General features: G+C 44.9%; 1 protein-coding gene across 1 annotated transcript in view; it reads right to left on the bottom strand.

Moving 5' to 3' along the window:
- Positions 1-801: 801 nt before the first annotated feature.
- Acad11 (acyl-CoA dehydrogenase family member 11) overlaps positions 802-16,421 on the bottom strand; it is a 76,308-nt gene continuing 60,688 nt past the window's right edge. Inside the window, exons 16-20 of the mRNA XM_059268488.1 lie at positions 14,332-14,403; positions 13,374-13,528; positions 6,559-6,675; positions 5,696-5,805; positions 802-2,024 (exon numbers count right to left, since the gene is read on the bottom strand). Coding sequence (XP_059124471.1) covers positions 1,910-2,024; positions 5,696-5,805; positions 6,559-6,675; positions 13,374-13,528; positions 14,332-14,403 — 569 coding nt within the window. The 3' untranslated portion in view covers positions 802-1,909. The remainder of the gene's footprint in view (positions 2,025-5,695; positions 5,806-6,558; positions 6,676-13,373; positions 13,529-14,331; positions 14,404-16,421) is intronic.

Below are 16,421 nucleotides of genomic sequence, written 5' to 3'. Positions count from 1 at the left end.
CTGAAATGAATTGCAGTCTATACAGCCAGGTTTCCTCAGAGACAGAGAACGTGCTCACAAGATTTTAAATATATGAACCTTAATTCAGTCTGCTAAAAAACAAAACAAAACAAAGAGAAGACAACCCCAAGGTCAGACATGGTGGTATAAACTCATAATCCCAGGAGCTAGAGGCAGGAGGATGAGGAGTTCAAGGCCAGGTGTCCAAACAAATGAACAATCCCTTATATCTTTAAACCAAAACTTTAAAGAATTAATAATAAGGTATACTTGGTTCTAAGATTCGATGTGCTTCAAACAAGGAAACTGTACAAAACACATTACTGTGTTTCCCAAATTTGAAGTTGCTCCTACATGGCTCCCATGATTGGAGGTTGACCAGTTGGCCTTTCCTATAATTATATATTATATGTATTTATATATTATGCCTCACAGCAGCTCACATCAGGAAACTCCCCCAGGATTAAAAAGGTGATCCCACTGTATTTTAAAGGAAAGGCGTTAGAGGGAGCTGAGGGCCCAGAGACACGAGCTGCAAAGGTCCACATGACACAGCTCCAAGCCCAGGCCTGTGGCAGACCCCTGCTTCTCCTACACAACCCCCACCGACCCCCCAAGAAGAAACTCAATCACAACAGACAGCATCTTTTGCCATCCACAGTCAAATGCCACAAACACACTTTCTGATGAAAAAAGTGAAAGATTTCTAGGACTGAAAATACTTTGGTTTGAAAATTTAAAAACTATCCCAGCTATTTTTCCAATGGTATTCACACCATAAAATGGCAATGAGAAACAGGGAAGATTTGGGCATATTTTATTCAATTCAGTATTTCCAAAATATAATTCAATGTATGATCAATATAAAGGTATTATCCATGAGATATTTTAAATTATTTTCAGTCAAGTTTTCAAAATCTAGTATGTATTTTACACTTACTGTGTTTATTTGGATGCCAAATTTTGATTTAAAATATTTCTCTTTGTGTTGAGATTTCAAAACATTCATACTTGAAAAAGTAGATCCACCCACCCAAGCCTTTCAGCTATACTTAACAGTTTTCCCAGCAACTGAACAGAAAATATGTATTTAAACTAAAAATTTGGTTCGTCTGCTGCACCAGTGACATTTCGAAGTGGAGGACCGTGGTACATGGAGAGCTCCGATGTAGCACCAACTATTGACCATTCTTGTTGGCATTTTCTATGTAACTTAAGTGGCCTTGATGCCTCGTTCTCCTAACATGCTACATTTTCTAGTGAACTGTCACCAGAACTGCTTCCTGCTGGGTCAGGAAGAGGCTTTTCATGGGAACACTGAAAACCTCCATTATGTCTTTCCTGGAAGTGCTAAACTAACCCCCAAAACACTATTAAAAGGGGTACAACTACATATGTTTCAGGACAAGGTGAAATGGGCCTGGGGTGTCTATTCGCATGGCCTAATTCCCGAAAGCCAAGGCAAAGAGCTCTTCATGCTGACGATCCAGAAATAGCTCTACCATTCCCAGTGCCACCTCGTCACGGGTCACATGTGCATAAAGCAAATGCTAAACCATTAGACGCTAGACCCAACGATGACGGTGATGGGATTTCCTATTTACCCCACATCTGTGTGATCCTTAACATTATAAAACCCAATAATCAAAATAGATGCTAAAATCTTTGCCACGGGTGAAACAATTAGCCTACTCAAATCACAGCAGAAATGGAAGACAGGTGTTAGAGCTGATTAAGAGAATCCCAGCACTTGGGAGGCAGAGGCAGGTGGATCTCTGTAAGTTCAAGGCCAGCCTGGTCTACAGAAGGAGTTCCAGGACAGGCACCAAAACTACACAGAGAAACCCTGTCTCAAAAAAACCGAAGTGTTCAAGCCTCTCCAGCCATGGGATGGGCAGGGCTGCTCCCCTCACATCCTGGCTGTCAAGCGTCTGGCTTGGTCCTGAAGCTCCATTTTGGCGATTGCAGAGAGGTGGACTTCATCAGGTCCATCTGCTAAGCGCAGGGTGCGTATTACGGCATACCTAGAGGGTGAAAAAGTGGGTGTTACAGAGCTACCAAAGAACGTGATACTGTCATGCCATGTTCATCCCAAACCAAGAAAAAGAAAGAGTACAAGGACATGAAGAGAGAAAGCCAAGGGCTTCTGAAATCGCCATTTTAAAGTCCCCAGCTCAGGAAGATTCAAGATGGCTGCCCAGAGGCGCAGATAACTCTGGACTACGGTAAGTGAAGCTAATGAGGGGAGCTTCTTTACTGTGACTAAGAACTTTGGTGGCAGAATCAGAGCGACACACTGTCTCTACAGACCATGCAAGAGTGGGAACACTGTGGCAGTTCCAACAGAGGTGTAGACAGAAGGGGGTGTGGATTCTTTCTGTGTGGCTAGCCCAACAATGGGAGCAGTAATCCTCAGAGTAGGTGCAGTGATCCCGAATGGGTGATAGGAGCTTCTTCAGGAAGGGCTGCTACTAGTTCTGGTCCCTGTCCTCAGCAGTGAGGGGCCAGGCATGTGTATACCCTGACCAGTCAGTGGTCCCTGGCCAGATGCTACATGTGGCCAGGCGTGTGTATACCCTGAGCAGTTAGTGGTCCCCAGCCAGATGCTGCATGTGGGCAGGCAGGAACACTGACACTCTTTTTCACTCTCACATCTGCTCCTGACAATAGTATGGGAAGCATAAGGCTCGGGGCTGGGGCTGAGCAGAAACCACAGAGGTGAGGTGGTGGGGGTGGACCAGATAGCAGAGCTGTGACTCTTGCATGCCTAGGAGGGAACGGAACCCAAGGAAAGCTCCTCTCAACTCTTTTGCATTGCTCCATCAAACAGAGGACACACAATGGAAGGAGTGAGTTCAGGGCTCTGGGGATGCCACTGAATGCATTTTTAGAATACCTGAGGTAAGGGGGAAAAGTTCAGAGGGTATAAAATCCACTCAGTGAAACGGTAAAGAGACACAGGACCTCAAATAGACATGATCAGAAAGGAGCTTCACCATGGCAGATTGTACTTAACTGCCAATGGTATAAGACAAAACAGGAATTGTATCTGCAAGAGAAAAGTACCCAGCCACATGTAGGGCTGTCCTTTTTAGACTAACGGTAGACTTCTCAGTAGGAAACCTATAGACCAGTAAGGAACGTATTCCAGTCGTGAAAGGAGGTAACTGCCAAACAAGATTACAATGCCCAGCAAAGCTAGCCTTCATGAAGGAAGGAGAGATGGTACCCAAAACAGGCAAAATCTGGGGATCCCGACCATCAGACAGCCTTACAAACAAAGTGTCAGGGAGTCTTCATCCAGAAGTGAAAGAAAGCACTTCCGTAAGTTAGAGGCAGCTCTCTCGGCACAGTGCTAAGCTAGCATACCAGGGCCCCGAGTTTAATCCTTAGCACTGCATAGAAGCCAGGTGTGATGTCACAGCCTGCAATCCTAGTGAGTTAGAGATGAGAGAATCATCAGAAGTTCAAGGTCTTTCTTTGCTACAGAGCAAGTTGAGATTGAGGCTAGCCTGGGCTACAGGAGATTCTATCTCAAATAAATAAACGAGATCCCATTTCAAATAAATATTTGAAAAAGAACTCCCATCTATCACTGCAGGCTGCACACATATGTGGAAATGGCACAATTAACTCCATTATCTACTGTATATATAGTTAATACATGTGACTAGATAATATATTGCTAAATAAAAGCCCCAACTCGGGAAAACAGAATGTTCTGTTTGATTTTGAAGCAGGGTCTCTCTACGTGGCTAAGGCTAACCTGTCGCTAGCCCAGGTGGAACTCACTCTGAGTCTTCCTGTCACTACCCAACCCCCAAGTACCGTAATTACAGTCATGTACTGCCATCATGCACCACCATGCTGGCAGAAAGGCCAAACTTTACAAGGCGCCAGTGGGCTGTTCTCACTCTAAGGGTTTGATGCGTTTCTGAACTGACTGGAACCAAGAGCTCTGATGAAGGTCACGGCAGCCGACGGGATGGTGGTGCATATTTAGCTCTTTTTATGGTTAAAAATAGATGTGTGTAAGAGGGTACCTCCAGTGAGACAAGAACATGGCACAGTGCCTGTGTGGAGAAGGGCAATTGGGGAACAGAGAACTTTCCATCCTGTCCCCCAGTAACCAGAGTCCAGCACTAGACGGTCGTTGCTACCAATGCTGCACATTCAGCTGCTGCCTCCTCACGGGTGAACACAGGGCCTGGCTCTGGGCCCCTCCATGTCTCTGGGCCCTCCCCTCCTTCCTGCTCTGGGTGGAACTCCATGTTGGAGCCCAGAAGCCCTCAGTGTACTCCTCAGGCAAAGGCTAACAAAGCCGAGTTCAAAGCAGCTGTTTCTTAGAGCTAAACTCCACACTAACTCTACATCACTTCACATTCAATTACATAAAGGAAGTGCCTTTTTTCTTTTCCTAAACAATTACCATCAACGCATCTGTAGATTAAACAACTCGATTTTGGCTGGGCGGTGGTGGCGCACGCCTTTAATCCCAGCACCTGGGAGGCAGAGGCAGGCGGATCTCTGTGAGTTTGAGGCCAGCCTGGGTTACAAAGTGAGTTCCGGGAAAGGCGCAAAGCTACACAGAGAAACCCTGTCTCGAAAAACAAAACAAAACAACAAACAAACAAACAAACAAACAAAACCCCCCAAAAAACCCTGATTTTATCTTTTGATCGACACTTATTTCAATCTTTGTATTTCTCTCTCTCTCTCTCTTTTTTTTTTCTGGAGCTGAGGATCAAACCCAGGGCCTTGCGCTTGCTAGGCAAGCACTCTACCACTGAGCTAAATCCCCAACCCCCAATCTTCGTATTTTTAATGCCAACCTTTTGTTTTGAAAATTTTTGTGTATGGGGTGTGTGTCTGTGTGTGTGTGTATAAGGATGTGCTCACACACACTATAGTGTTGGGGGATATTCGATCAGACTGTGAACTCCAAGTTAACATTTGTATTAATTAAATAAAATTAACCTTGTGTTAGTAACTAGTTGACAGAAAGTAATTAAAGAGCATCAGAAGGCATCTGGAAGAGAAAGAGAGGTGCACCAGAAGTAGTAGGGAAGGATTTTGAGTGGTGGACATGCTTTTTGGGAGATGTCATCAAGGAGAGAAAGTCAGCTAGTTGTTATTCAACCTCTCTGAGCTAACAGGTTTTCACCCCAGCCTTTGAATCTTGAGTCTTATTTATAAATAGAATGATAGAGATTTAATTAAAGCTACTTTGAGTAGCAGCAACAGAGCCAGAGATTGTGGGAACAGAATTCCCACCAGGCTGTAGCCTGAGCAGCTGAGCTGCTGCCAGGGAAGCAGGCAGGTAACTGTGGAGTCACGATTGCTGGCGGAAATAGGAGTAGATTAAGGCACAGCCACTGGGTGAAGATAAAACAACATTATAGTGCCTGTATGGAGATCAGGGGACAATCTTGGTTGTTGATCCTCACCTTCCATTTTGTTCACTGTTTTGTAAGCCAGGCTAACTGGCCTGCAACCTTCCTTGGCTCCCCTTGCCTCTGCCTCCCAGCTTGAAGTAGAAGCACTGTAGAAACTACAGACAGGTGCTACTGTACCCACCTTTCCCTGGGTTCTTGAAGTTCAAACTCAGGCTACCACACCTGTGTGGAGAGCATTTTATCCACCAAACCATCTCCCCGGTGCTCAGTGTAAATATCCTTAAATGACGTGTACTCACATGTTAGCCAGAGGGTAATCCTGGCAAACGCCTGCCCCTCCGTGCACCTGGATGGCCCGGTCAGCTATTTTGCAGACGGTTTTTGGGGCAGCCACTTTGATCATTGCAATCTACATAAGCAAGATAGGAAAAGAATGTGCTTCTCTCAGACCATGCAAAGTGTGCCAGGATTTAATAGAATTGGTAATTCTCTGTGAAGTCAAACCAGGAAACTTTCCCACACCCAAGTCATCACTGAACAGGATCTGTGGTGGAGGCCAACAGAAGGCTGCAGTTGAGTGAGCGGCTATGTTTCAGTCAGCAGCCACCTTCTGGAAAGAGTTCTTGCTTCCAGATCACATTTGTTTCTAATGTGCTCACACCAAGTCCATGGTCTTTGCTCCGTTAATCAGGTTTTTCTTCTTCGAAATTTTATGGGCTTTTAGAATGAGTATGTCTTACTCCAGAGAAGCTGGATACATGAGAAGGCAGGGGGCAACAGATGTCTTTATGGAACATTTACAATGTGGGAGAATCCTCCCATACAGTCTACACCCATCATCTAGCCCGACGCCAAAGGCAGAGAAATACTAGACACTTCGGACACAAGGCTAGAGTGAATGGTGGGCACCATCAATTCCAGGTATGGAGAAAGCCTAGATCTCCCCCACCCCTTGTTGTCTCATTTTAACAGTTCTTGAGGCATTCTGCATCCTGAAAGTCTCCTCTTGGGCAGCCCGGTGAGAGGAAAGCCAAAAGCACGTGGAAATTTCCTATAATCTGAGTGGTTGCAGGGGGCATAGACCCTGCAACAGTCAGTGGGTGGGAGAGGCAGAGAAGACTGCAGCTGGTGGTGCAGGGGTTGGAGAGGGCGGATAACTCACCTCCTTCCTGGCTGCAGCACTACCCACAGTATCTATGCTGTGAGCTGCCTTCAAGGTCAGCAGGCGGATCTCCTCGATGGCTATGCGGCTTTTAGCAATCCAGTGAGCCACGACCTCCTGGAGGGGAGCGAGGGAAGAATCAGTGGAGTCTTGTATTTGATAAACCTTTTCTAGGCCAATGGTAGTCCACAAACCTTGCTGTATATGGTTCTGAGTCAAAGACTTGATTCTCTTGATGTACACCAGCCTAGCTACAAACCTGTGGAATACCATAGTTTAAATGAGGAGATTGTAGAAGTGTTACTTGCTCAGAAAAATAATTTATTTTGGGTGTTTTAAAATTTGTGTGTGTGTGTGTGTGTGTGTGTGTGTGTGTGTGTGTGTGTGTATCTTGTGTCGTGATCTTCAAACTCAGGCTGTCATGCATGGTGGCAGGTGCCTATTTTGGATATCTTAATGTCTGATGTTAAGATGGCTGAACTGAGCGACTGTCTTATTGCCATACTACTCTTTGTGGCCCTTGTGAATACCAATTACAGGCCCTCATTGACATCTTGAATATGTACAATAGAGGAGCGGTTCTAATCAGACTAGATCATTCTTAGCACAATTTCACGATGACCCAGCAGTCCTTTATTGTAATGTTATGTATTAAAAATGACCTTTCTCATGCTTGGAGAAGTGCCTTGTGCCTATAACCCCAGCACTTGGGAAGTAGAGGCAGAAGAATCAGGAATTCAAGGCCAGCCTGGGCTACATGAGACCCTGTCTCAACAAAACCAGGGCTGCAAAGAGGGCTTGGTGGTTAAGAGCACGGGTTGGTGCTTTGCCAGAGGGCCCAGGTTCAGTTCCCAGCATCCATATGGCATCTTACAGCCATCTATAGCTCCAGTTCCAGGGGATCTGATGCCCTCTTCCGGTACACATGCCAGTAAAACATCCATACACATAACGAACAAACAGAACCCTCCCCCAAACAAGCAGGAAGACCTTGTGGGAACAGCTCTGAGAGTTTGATACACATATGCTACCTACAACGGTTTCATCCCCCAAACATCCCCAGTGCTGCGGCCTGCTGGTCTCACAACCCTACATTCCTAAACCCACCCACCATGACAGGTCGTCCCTATAGCTTTGTCCTTTCCAGGGTGTGGAATGCTGTGTAATGAGATCATCTAGCATGGACTTGATGGAGAATGGCTGCTTTCACCCAGTGTAATGCTTTGAATTTCACCCAATCCTTCTGTTTATTAACTGGCAGTGATGCTTGTTGCTGAGGGTGACTCCATTCTCGGGATGAGCACAGTCTGTTGACCCATTCATCTGCCGGGGGACATTGGGGCCGTACCTACTTCTGATTGACGGAGCTTCCGTAAACATTTCTAATTAATTATTTTTATTTTATGTGCATTGGTGTTTTGCCATGGGTGTCAGGTCCCCTGGAACTGAAATTACAGAACGTTGTGAGCTGCCATGTGAGTGCTGAGAATTGAACTCAGGTTCTCTGGAAGAGGAGTCAGTGCTCTTAACCACTGAGCCATCTCTCCAGCCCCTGAAAACATTTCTATACAGGCTTTGGGATGAGTATATGTTCTTCATTTTTTTTTTTTTAAAGCAAACACCAGAAGTGGAATTGTTTGCCACTGGCTAACATTTAGAAGAAATAGTTGGCTTAAGTGATTGTACTAGGTAGTGTTTATAGCAGCTGGATATGACAATTCTGGATGTTTCCCAAGCACTGGGCACTGTTAGCAATCTTTTAGTCAGAGACATTTCACTGTGGTTCCAGCCTGCATTCTCCTAATGCTTGGCACTTCCGATCTTCCTTTGATGTATTTATTTGCTATTGGTAAGTCTATTCTTGTCTTGAAGAAATGTTCTTGAAATATGACACAGCAAAAAAGGCAAAAACAAAAAGGAAAAAGCTGTGTCTGCAAACACAATCTGATGGCAGGTAGAGCGAACTTCAGAGAAAAACTATGTGGGAAAGCAAAGTGATAGAGTTGCTGGAACATTTAAAGAGGAGAGGAAAGGGAGAGGATTCAGTCTAACTTATTTTTGAGACGAGTTGTATAAAAATGTGCAGTGCTGGTAGAGAAAGACTCACAGAGAGTTCAGACCTAACGAAAACCTGAACTAAAACACCACCAACATGCCCGACTGACTTCTGCGGAGGCACAGGAGCACTTAGATGGAGGAGAGACTTCTCCAACAAGTGTGGGAGCAAATAAACAGAAGAACAGGACTCTGAAGGCCCAGGCCTCACACCGCGATTGAACTGCTCTGGGCTCCAGTATACAGTGCCAGACCTCGGGAAAATGGTCAGCTAAAACCTCCAGTACAGAGGGGGCAAAGCAAAGGCCCTCAGACTGATGCCCAGGACAAGTGAGAGTCAGAAAACTCCTGCTCCGTGGAAGACCCTGTTAGAGAATGGAAAAAAACATCAAAGCGGGGCGGGCGGGGGGGGGGGGGGGGACTTGAAAACCACAGGGCAATTAAGTACAATGCCCAGAATGTAAAACCAACTCAGGAGAAAACACCAAACTGTCCCAGTAGACAATGGGCATCAGACAAGCCCAAAGGAGGAATATGGCAAACAATGACAAGATGTCTCTGTAGGGGTGACATAAATGAATGTGGTTTGACATATCATTACAAACCAATCAGAATGCCTAATAAAGAAAACGGTGATACCATCATATGCTGGTGGGGATGCACAGAAACCGGACCACTTACATAAAGCTTGTGAGCTGAACATACAATGACCACATTGCCCAGGAACTGTTCTCTCGGCATGGGTCTCAGATAGATGGAGAGCTACTATTCACCCAATACCAGCTTCATAGCAACCAAAAACAAAACCACAAAACCACAAAAGCACAGGTATCCCTCACAGATGCATAGCTCACCTACAGTAGGCTATACAAAGTGATTCTGCTCAGCTGTACAACTGGCTACTGAATCACAGTTTTGCGATTCTCCCAAGAACAATGATGGAGGAACACAGCGGATCCCCAAAGGCTTACATGTTATATAATTCCATGTCTGGAATGAAAATATTACTTAAAATGGAGCAGATTATGGTTGCTAGGAGTCAATGAAGATACGGTGGTGAGAGTGAAGTGAGTTTGCCTCATACAAGGACAGCCTAAATGAGCCTATGGTGATGGAAACTTTGTAGCCTAATGGTATCCATGACAACATCAACATCATCCTGATACGGTACTACAGCATTGCAAGCTGTTAAAACTGAAAAGAACTGGGTAGAAGAAGGGATCATTTGGCATTATTTCTTAAATCTGAATGTGTGACTCAATTATCTCAAAATAAAACAGTAAAAATGAGTACTTTCTTCTCACTTATCTCAGTGAAAATTCTGAGTTTTCTTCATTTGTTAGAACTTAGAACTGATGAGGTAAGTATATGAATATGGGTTCATAAGTACCACATGGATGTACCACATGGATGTACCACATGGATGTACCACATGGATGTACCACATGGATGTACCACATGGATGTACCACATGGATGTACCACATGAATGTATTACATGAATATACTATATGATGTACCTACCACATGGATGTACCACATTAATGTACTACATAAATATACTATATGATGTACCACATGGATGTACCATATGGATGTACCACATGGATGTACTACATAAATATACTATATGATGTACCACATGGATGTACTACATGAATATACTATATGATGTACCACATGGATGTACCATGTGGATGCACCAGAAATCCCAGAAGCAATCGGACAATCATAATTCAGCATGGAAGCCCAGGGGACACAGTAAATGATCCCAGTGATCAAAATAGAATTTTTTAGGTTCCCGATTTTAAACACAGAACTATTGTTTATGATGTTTGCTAAGCCTGATCAGCATATTACGGAGCTTGAATTCAAGCCGTGTGAATTTCCCAAAGTCATCTTAAGGTCAGTCATCTTCTTCAGCCACATGTGGCTTCTAAGATTTAAAGTATGTCTAATCTGAATGTAAATGTAATATGAAATGTAAAATGTGCATTCAATTTTAAAATGCAAACTACCTTATTAATCCCATTTTTATATTTCTTTCATATATCACATACATTGGGTAAAGTAAAAAAAAATTTTTTTCTTTTCTGAGACAGGGTTTCTCTCTAACAGCCCTGGCATCCTGGAACTTGCTCTGTAGACCAGGCTGGCCTTGAACTCATAGAGATCCACCTGCCTCTGTCTCCTGAGTGCTGGGATTGAAGGCGTGAGCCACCAAACCAGACTAAAAATATTTTTTTGAATGAACTTTGACTGCTTCTTCTTACTTTTCAAACATACAGCCACAGAACCAGCATGGTGGTGGCCTGTGGTGCCTGGACTCGGGTCAGAACTGGCCTAACAGGTGAAAACAGGCTCAGAATGAATTTCAAGCAAGCTGCCAGAGTTGATGAATTTTGTGATGGATGAAGAACAGGGAAATCACAACTTCAGGAACAGACTTAAATGCATGTCCTTCTTAGTTAGAACCAAGTCAAGTTCCCAGCTGGGTCGCCTCAGACCCCAGATTTGCTGAAAAGCACTGAAGGGTGGAAATGGAAAGCTCCAGGAAACAGTCAAATGTATTGACTAAGATGAAATTCTACTTTACAGCTGGAATAACTTAGAGGCAGCTGGAAGGAGTCTCCACATTCAGGGAAACAAAACGTCATTTTTACAAATTGAAAACAGGAACTGGAGCAGATTCTTGTTTGTGACATGCCTACATGTTCTCTTTCTGCCTCTGCCAGCGCAGTTAATTCAGGCCAGATGGGAGAGTTCCAGTAGAAGGAGACACATGTTTTTAAAGTCCTCCTTGGCATAGCAGGATATATTAAAAGACAGGCGAGAAATCCTCCCTGGTGCCACTTTAAAACACCACCCAGGTCAGGGGTGGTGGTGCATGTCTTTAATCCCAGCACCGGGAGGCAGAGGCAGAGGCAAGCATATCGTTGAGTTTGAGGCCAGCCTGGTCTACAAAGTGAGTTCCAGGACAGTCAGGGCTACAGAGCAACTCTGCCTCAAAAAAAAAAACCAAAAAACCAAACACCACCCAAAAGCACCTGGGCAGAACCTTTATGGTGTGGGGGGGCATTGCTGGACACCCCTACCATGTCCTCCCTTCACCTTTATCGGGGGGCCTGCTGGACACCCCACCGTGTCCTCCCTTCACCTTGTTCTAGCACTTACACGACAAGCTTGAAAAGATACTGGTAGAAGTCATGGCCAATGCCATGAGCAGCTCTGAAGTCCTTTTTGGCAGGACTAGGGCCATACTCATCATGACCCCACATCTTTCCACAGTGCTCCTCAACTGCTGACTCCTAGTGCTCTCTATACACCAAGGGGCTTCCCACAAACTGTTCCTGGGTATGGTGTCACGAGGCTTCCTGCATTCTCCTTAGGAACAATGTTGTGAACAAACCATATCCATGCTAGCGAGCACAAACACTTCACAAATATTAGTGAAGTGACTTCTGCCACTGCGTTTTGCAGCGCCCTCCTTCCAGCCCTCCTCGGCTACAATACTGCTATGATTAATATTAGTATTTGTATCCATACCAGCACTGCTCCCAGAACCAACACTGAAGATGGACTACTTCACAAGACACAAACCCAGCCTATAAAACTCCAAGTGAAAGCTGGGGTGCTTGTGCATGCCTTTAATCCTAGCACGTGGGAGGTAGATGCAGGTGGATCTTTGTGAGTTCTAGGACAGCCTGGCCTACACAGAAAGACTGTCTCAAAAAACCAACAAGACAAACAAACCTAAGCAAAAAGCTGATGTGGCTCATGCCTTTAATCCCAGCACTCCGGAGGCAGAGGCAGGCGGATCTCTGAGAGTTGGAGGCCATCCTGATCTGTAGAGCGAGTTCCAGGACAGCCAGAGCTGTGATACAGAGAAACCCTGTCTTGAAAAAACAAAAAACAAACAAACAAACAAAAGCTGCTGTGAAGCATTCTGAGAAGGTCACAACTGTACAGGGGACTCACACAATAAGATACACTTGTGCAGCAAACACAATACTTCTGTCAACACAAGCCAGACCTAATAACGGCATGTGAGCAACAGGAAGGTGAAATTCCTAATACTAACTTTTCTTGCTTTCTTAAAAATGAGGAGGGCCTTGGGGGCAGTGACTTGGCTCTCTTGTAGAAGCTTCTCCAGAGTCTGCAGCCACACCTCTTCCCTCTGCTGACACACATGACTTGACTTTACTGCCAATTTTAACTATATTTACAGTGGGTGGTAAATAACAGAATCAATAGTATATAATTTATAGATGAAAACTCAAAAACCAAACGCTGGCCCCATTTCTGTGTTTCTCCATAAGTAGTAAACTGGTTTCCTCCAGAATCAGCCCATTCCATTTTAAAATCTATTATAGAATATTCTGTCTTTCTCTGAGTTATGTGCTGTTTTCCTCTACGTTTACTTATCTGTTACACTTATCTGTTCTAATTCCTTCTAGAAACCCAAAGGACAAAGCAAGCTCTTTTTCTGACAATCCTCCCAAGTCCTCAGTGAGCTGTGATGTCCCAGGCTCTCTGAAGCCATCCTCACACTCTGTGTGCTGGGTGTTGGAGCCTCAAGGACTTGTTCACCTTTCACAAGGGGAAATGCAGCCTCCCAGGCAGGACATGACCACGCCCACAGCAGAGAGTCCTGTGCTCACACAGAGGAAACCTCTCCAGCACAGATGCGCTCTCTTCTCACTAAGGTCAGAGTAGCTTAGCAGGCGAAAGCAAGTCCAAGGACGTTCCAGATCCTCTTACATGTTCGTACAGCTTCTTCTTGAAGGCTACCCTCTGCACTGCCCGTTCACACATGATCTCCAGAATGCGTTCCGCCAAACCCACGGTTCTCATACAGTGGTGGATTCTTCCGGGTCCAAGGCGGCCTTGGGAAATTTCAAACCCCCTGCCTTCACCTGTGAGAAGGCAAACAGAACATGAAGACAGCCCAGGCAGTCCCTTTTAGCTACATGAATTCTAGGAAAAGCTGAGCTGCCCTTAATATAAACAGCTTTCTGGTGAGGAAAGAGACAATTTTGCAATAAAGTTCATTATGATGTAGGGGAGTCTGTCCCCTGAGTAAAGTATTAGCTGCTTTATTAGTGCCACAATGGCTACAAAGTTGGCTGAAGCACCATCCCCACCTTAGGAATCTAGTCTAGAAAAGAAAGGACCTGGCTAAGAGTGACACAGTGAGACGGGGAAGGCCAAGGAGGGACAGACTGACCTCCACTGTAATCCCGGGGCCTGTCGGGGGAACGAGAGGGAAACCCCATTCTTTGAAGGTTGGGGAGGTTTCCAGTGAATGGAAAGATGGAGTCATCTCAGGCATCTAGTGAACATTTAAACTTGTACTCTATTTATTCTCTTTTGGATCTGAATTCAAAGAAAGTATTGACATTTTCTTAAAACTAGTAGGGAGCCCCCGACCATGCCTTTAGGAAAAGCATGTTGCTCTGAATTGGATAATGTTGGTATTCAGCTATGTTTCCAGCTGTTATAAAATATAAAGTATAAGTTTTACATAAAATATAAAATTCTCATTTAATATTCAGATAAAACCGTATTATCCTAGATAAGAAAAATATACAAAAGGAACATTTTCCTTGATAAGTGGATTAAGATGGGAAGTATCTAAATTAAGATTGCGTATCTTTTCTAGCTCCAGACCTGGGAACAGGAATACACATTACTGGGAAGGGGGATGTTAAATACTCACCGAGTATTAAATTGGTGGCAGGAACCCGCACATGATTAAAATGGACCTCCCAGTGCCCACCATGTACATTATCTACAAAAAAGAAATAATTTAAAATACGAGATCAGTTGAGCAAAGAAGTCATAGATGGTGACTCTGCTATAAAGTATAATTGTTCAGTGAAAGGAGCATTTCAAAGACAATTATATTGCGGACATTCCAGGGTAGAATTCAACCCTCAGCCCACAGCACATGATGTGACAGCACACTCAACTATTGAGTTAGAAGAGGTCTCAGGAACTAGTTGATAGATGTGTTTTAATCGGTCATCTGAAGTCGCAAAGCTATGGAAATGGAGGACCAGGTTCCACAGCACACACATACATACATGTGACCCAAAGGTCAGTTGGTTTGGGGGAAAAGATGAAAAAAAAATCTAAAAATTCAAAACAGGTGCTGGGGAGACAGCTCAGCTGGTAGAGGGCCAGCCCAGTGCCAGGAAGACCTGGGTTCAAATCCCCCGCACCCACATAAATCCCAGGGATGCTTATGGACATCTGCAGCCCCAGCACTGGTAGAGCAGAGACAGGCAGAGTGGGAGCTCTCTGGCTGTCATAAGCAGTGAGTTTGGGTTCAGTGAGAGAGCCTGTCTTAAAAGACAAGGTCGGGAGCGACAGTGGGAGACGTTAATGTTAGCACTGTCCTCCACAGGCATGACCACACATGGGCAGGTACTCATGCGCACCTGCACAACACACTCCACACACAAGAACTAAATAAAAAAAATTAAACCCTCGCCGGGCGGTGGTAACACACACCTTTAATCCCAGCACTCGGGAGGCAGAGCCAGGCAGACCTCTGTGAGTTCAAGGCCAGCCTAGGCTACAAAGTGAGTTCCGGGAAAGGCGCAAAGCTACACAGAGAAACCCTGTCTCGAAAAACCAAACCAACCAAACCAACCAACCAAACAAACAAACAAAAATTAAACCCTCCCAAGCATGAAAGTGAGTAATATTTCTGGAGTTTGTTTGTTTATTTATTGTGGGAAGTGATATCTAAGAATGCCAAGGAACTTGCTCAAGGGGACAAGCAGGCTCAGTAGGTGAAGAGCAGAAATACAACCATCGGGCTGTCTGCTACCTTGGGCTGTACTAGTTCCACTACATACTGCCTCTTGAAAACACTGGCACCTGCATCACAGGGGTCAGACTGCATCCCCACTTCATCTGAATCACCCCTCCTTCCTGTCATCTCTAAAGACAGTCTCAGGCAAACCCCACTCCCTTTTTTCTGTCACAATGGAATACATAATCAGCCTTCTCCATGCTATTTCTTTTGACCTTGGATACAGGGAGCTAAAGTGATGTGGGTGCATTTACTACACTAAAAATACAGACTCTGAGGTGCAGGGTGCATGCACTTAGCCTACACTTCAGATTCATTTTTGGTGTCTTCAGGTTGTCACCTGTGGTTATTAGAAAGAAAATGGCTCCCAAAGGGAGTGGCACTATTAGGAGGTGTGGCCTTGTTGGAGGAAGTGTGTCACTGTGGGGGCGGGCTCTGAGGTCTCTTTTGCTCAAGCTTCCCTCAGTGAGACTGCCAGTTGACTTTCTTTCGCCTGCAAGATGTAGGTCTGTTTCTCCGCTACTCCAGCACCATGTCTGCCTGAATGCCGCCATGCTGCTTGATGATAACGGACTGAACCTCTGAAACTGTAGGCACGCCACCCCAATGAAATGTTTGCTTCATAAGAGCTGCCCTGGTCATGGTGTCTCTTCACAGTAATAAAAACCCAAACTAAGACAGAAGTTGGTACCAGGGACTGGTGTACTGATGTGATAGGCCTGAGCATGTATTCCTTTGGAGGAATTTGGACTTTGGTACTTTGGGTTTGGAAAGCAGTGGAATGCTTCAAGAACTGCTTCATGGGGCTCACTAATAGGAGCATGGAAGACAGTGGTGCTAACAGTTATTTGAACTATGGGGGGGGGCTCACTCAAGAGATTTCAGAGTAGAATTTGAGTGTGTTGCCTAGAGATCATTCTTGTGATATTTTGGTGAAGAAAATGGCTGCCTTTTGCCCTTGTCTAAAGCATCTGCCTGAGGCTAAA

Source organism: Peromyscus eremicus, chromosome 7 (assembly GCF_949786415.1).
Source record: "Peromyscus eremicus chromosome 7, PerEre_H2_v1, whole genome shotgun sequence".
Lineage (NCBI taxonomy): Eukaryota > Metazoa > Chordata > Mammalia > Rodentia > Cricetidae > Peromyscus > Peromyscus eremicus.
This window is presented reverse-complemented; position numbering and strand designations above follow the sequence as displayed.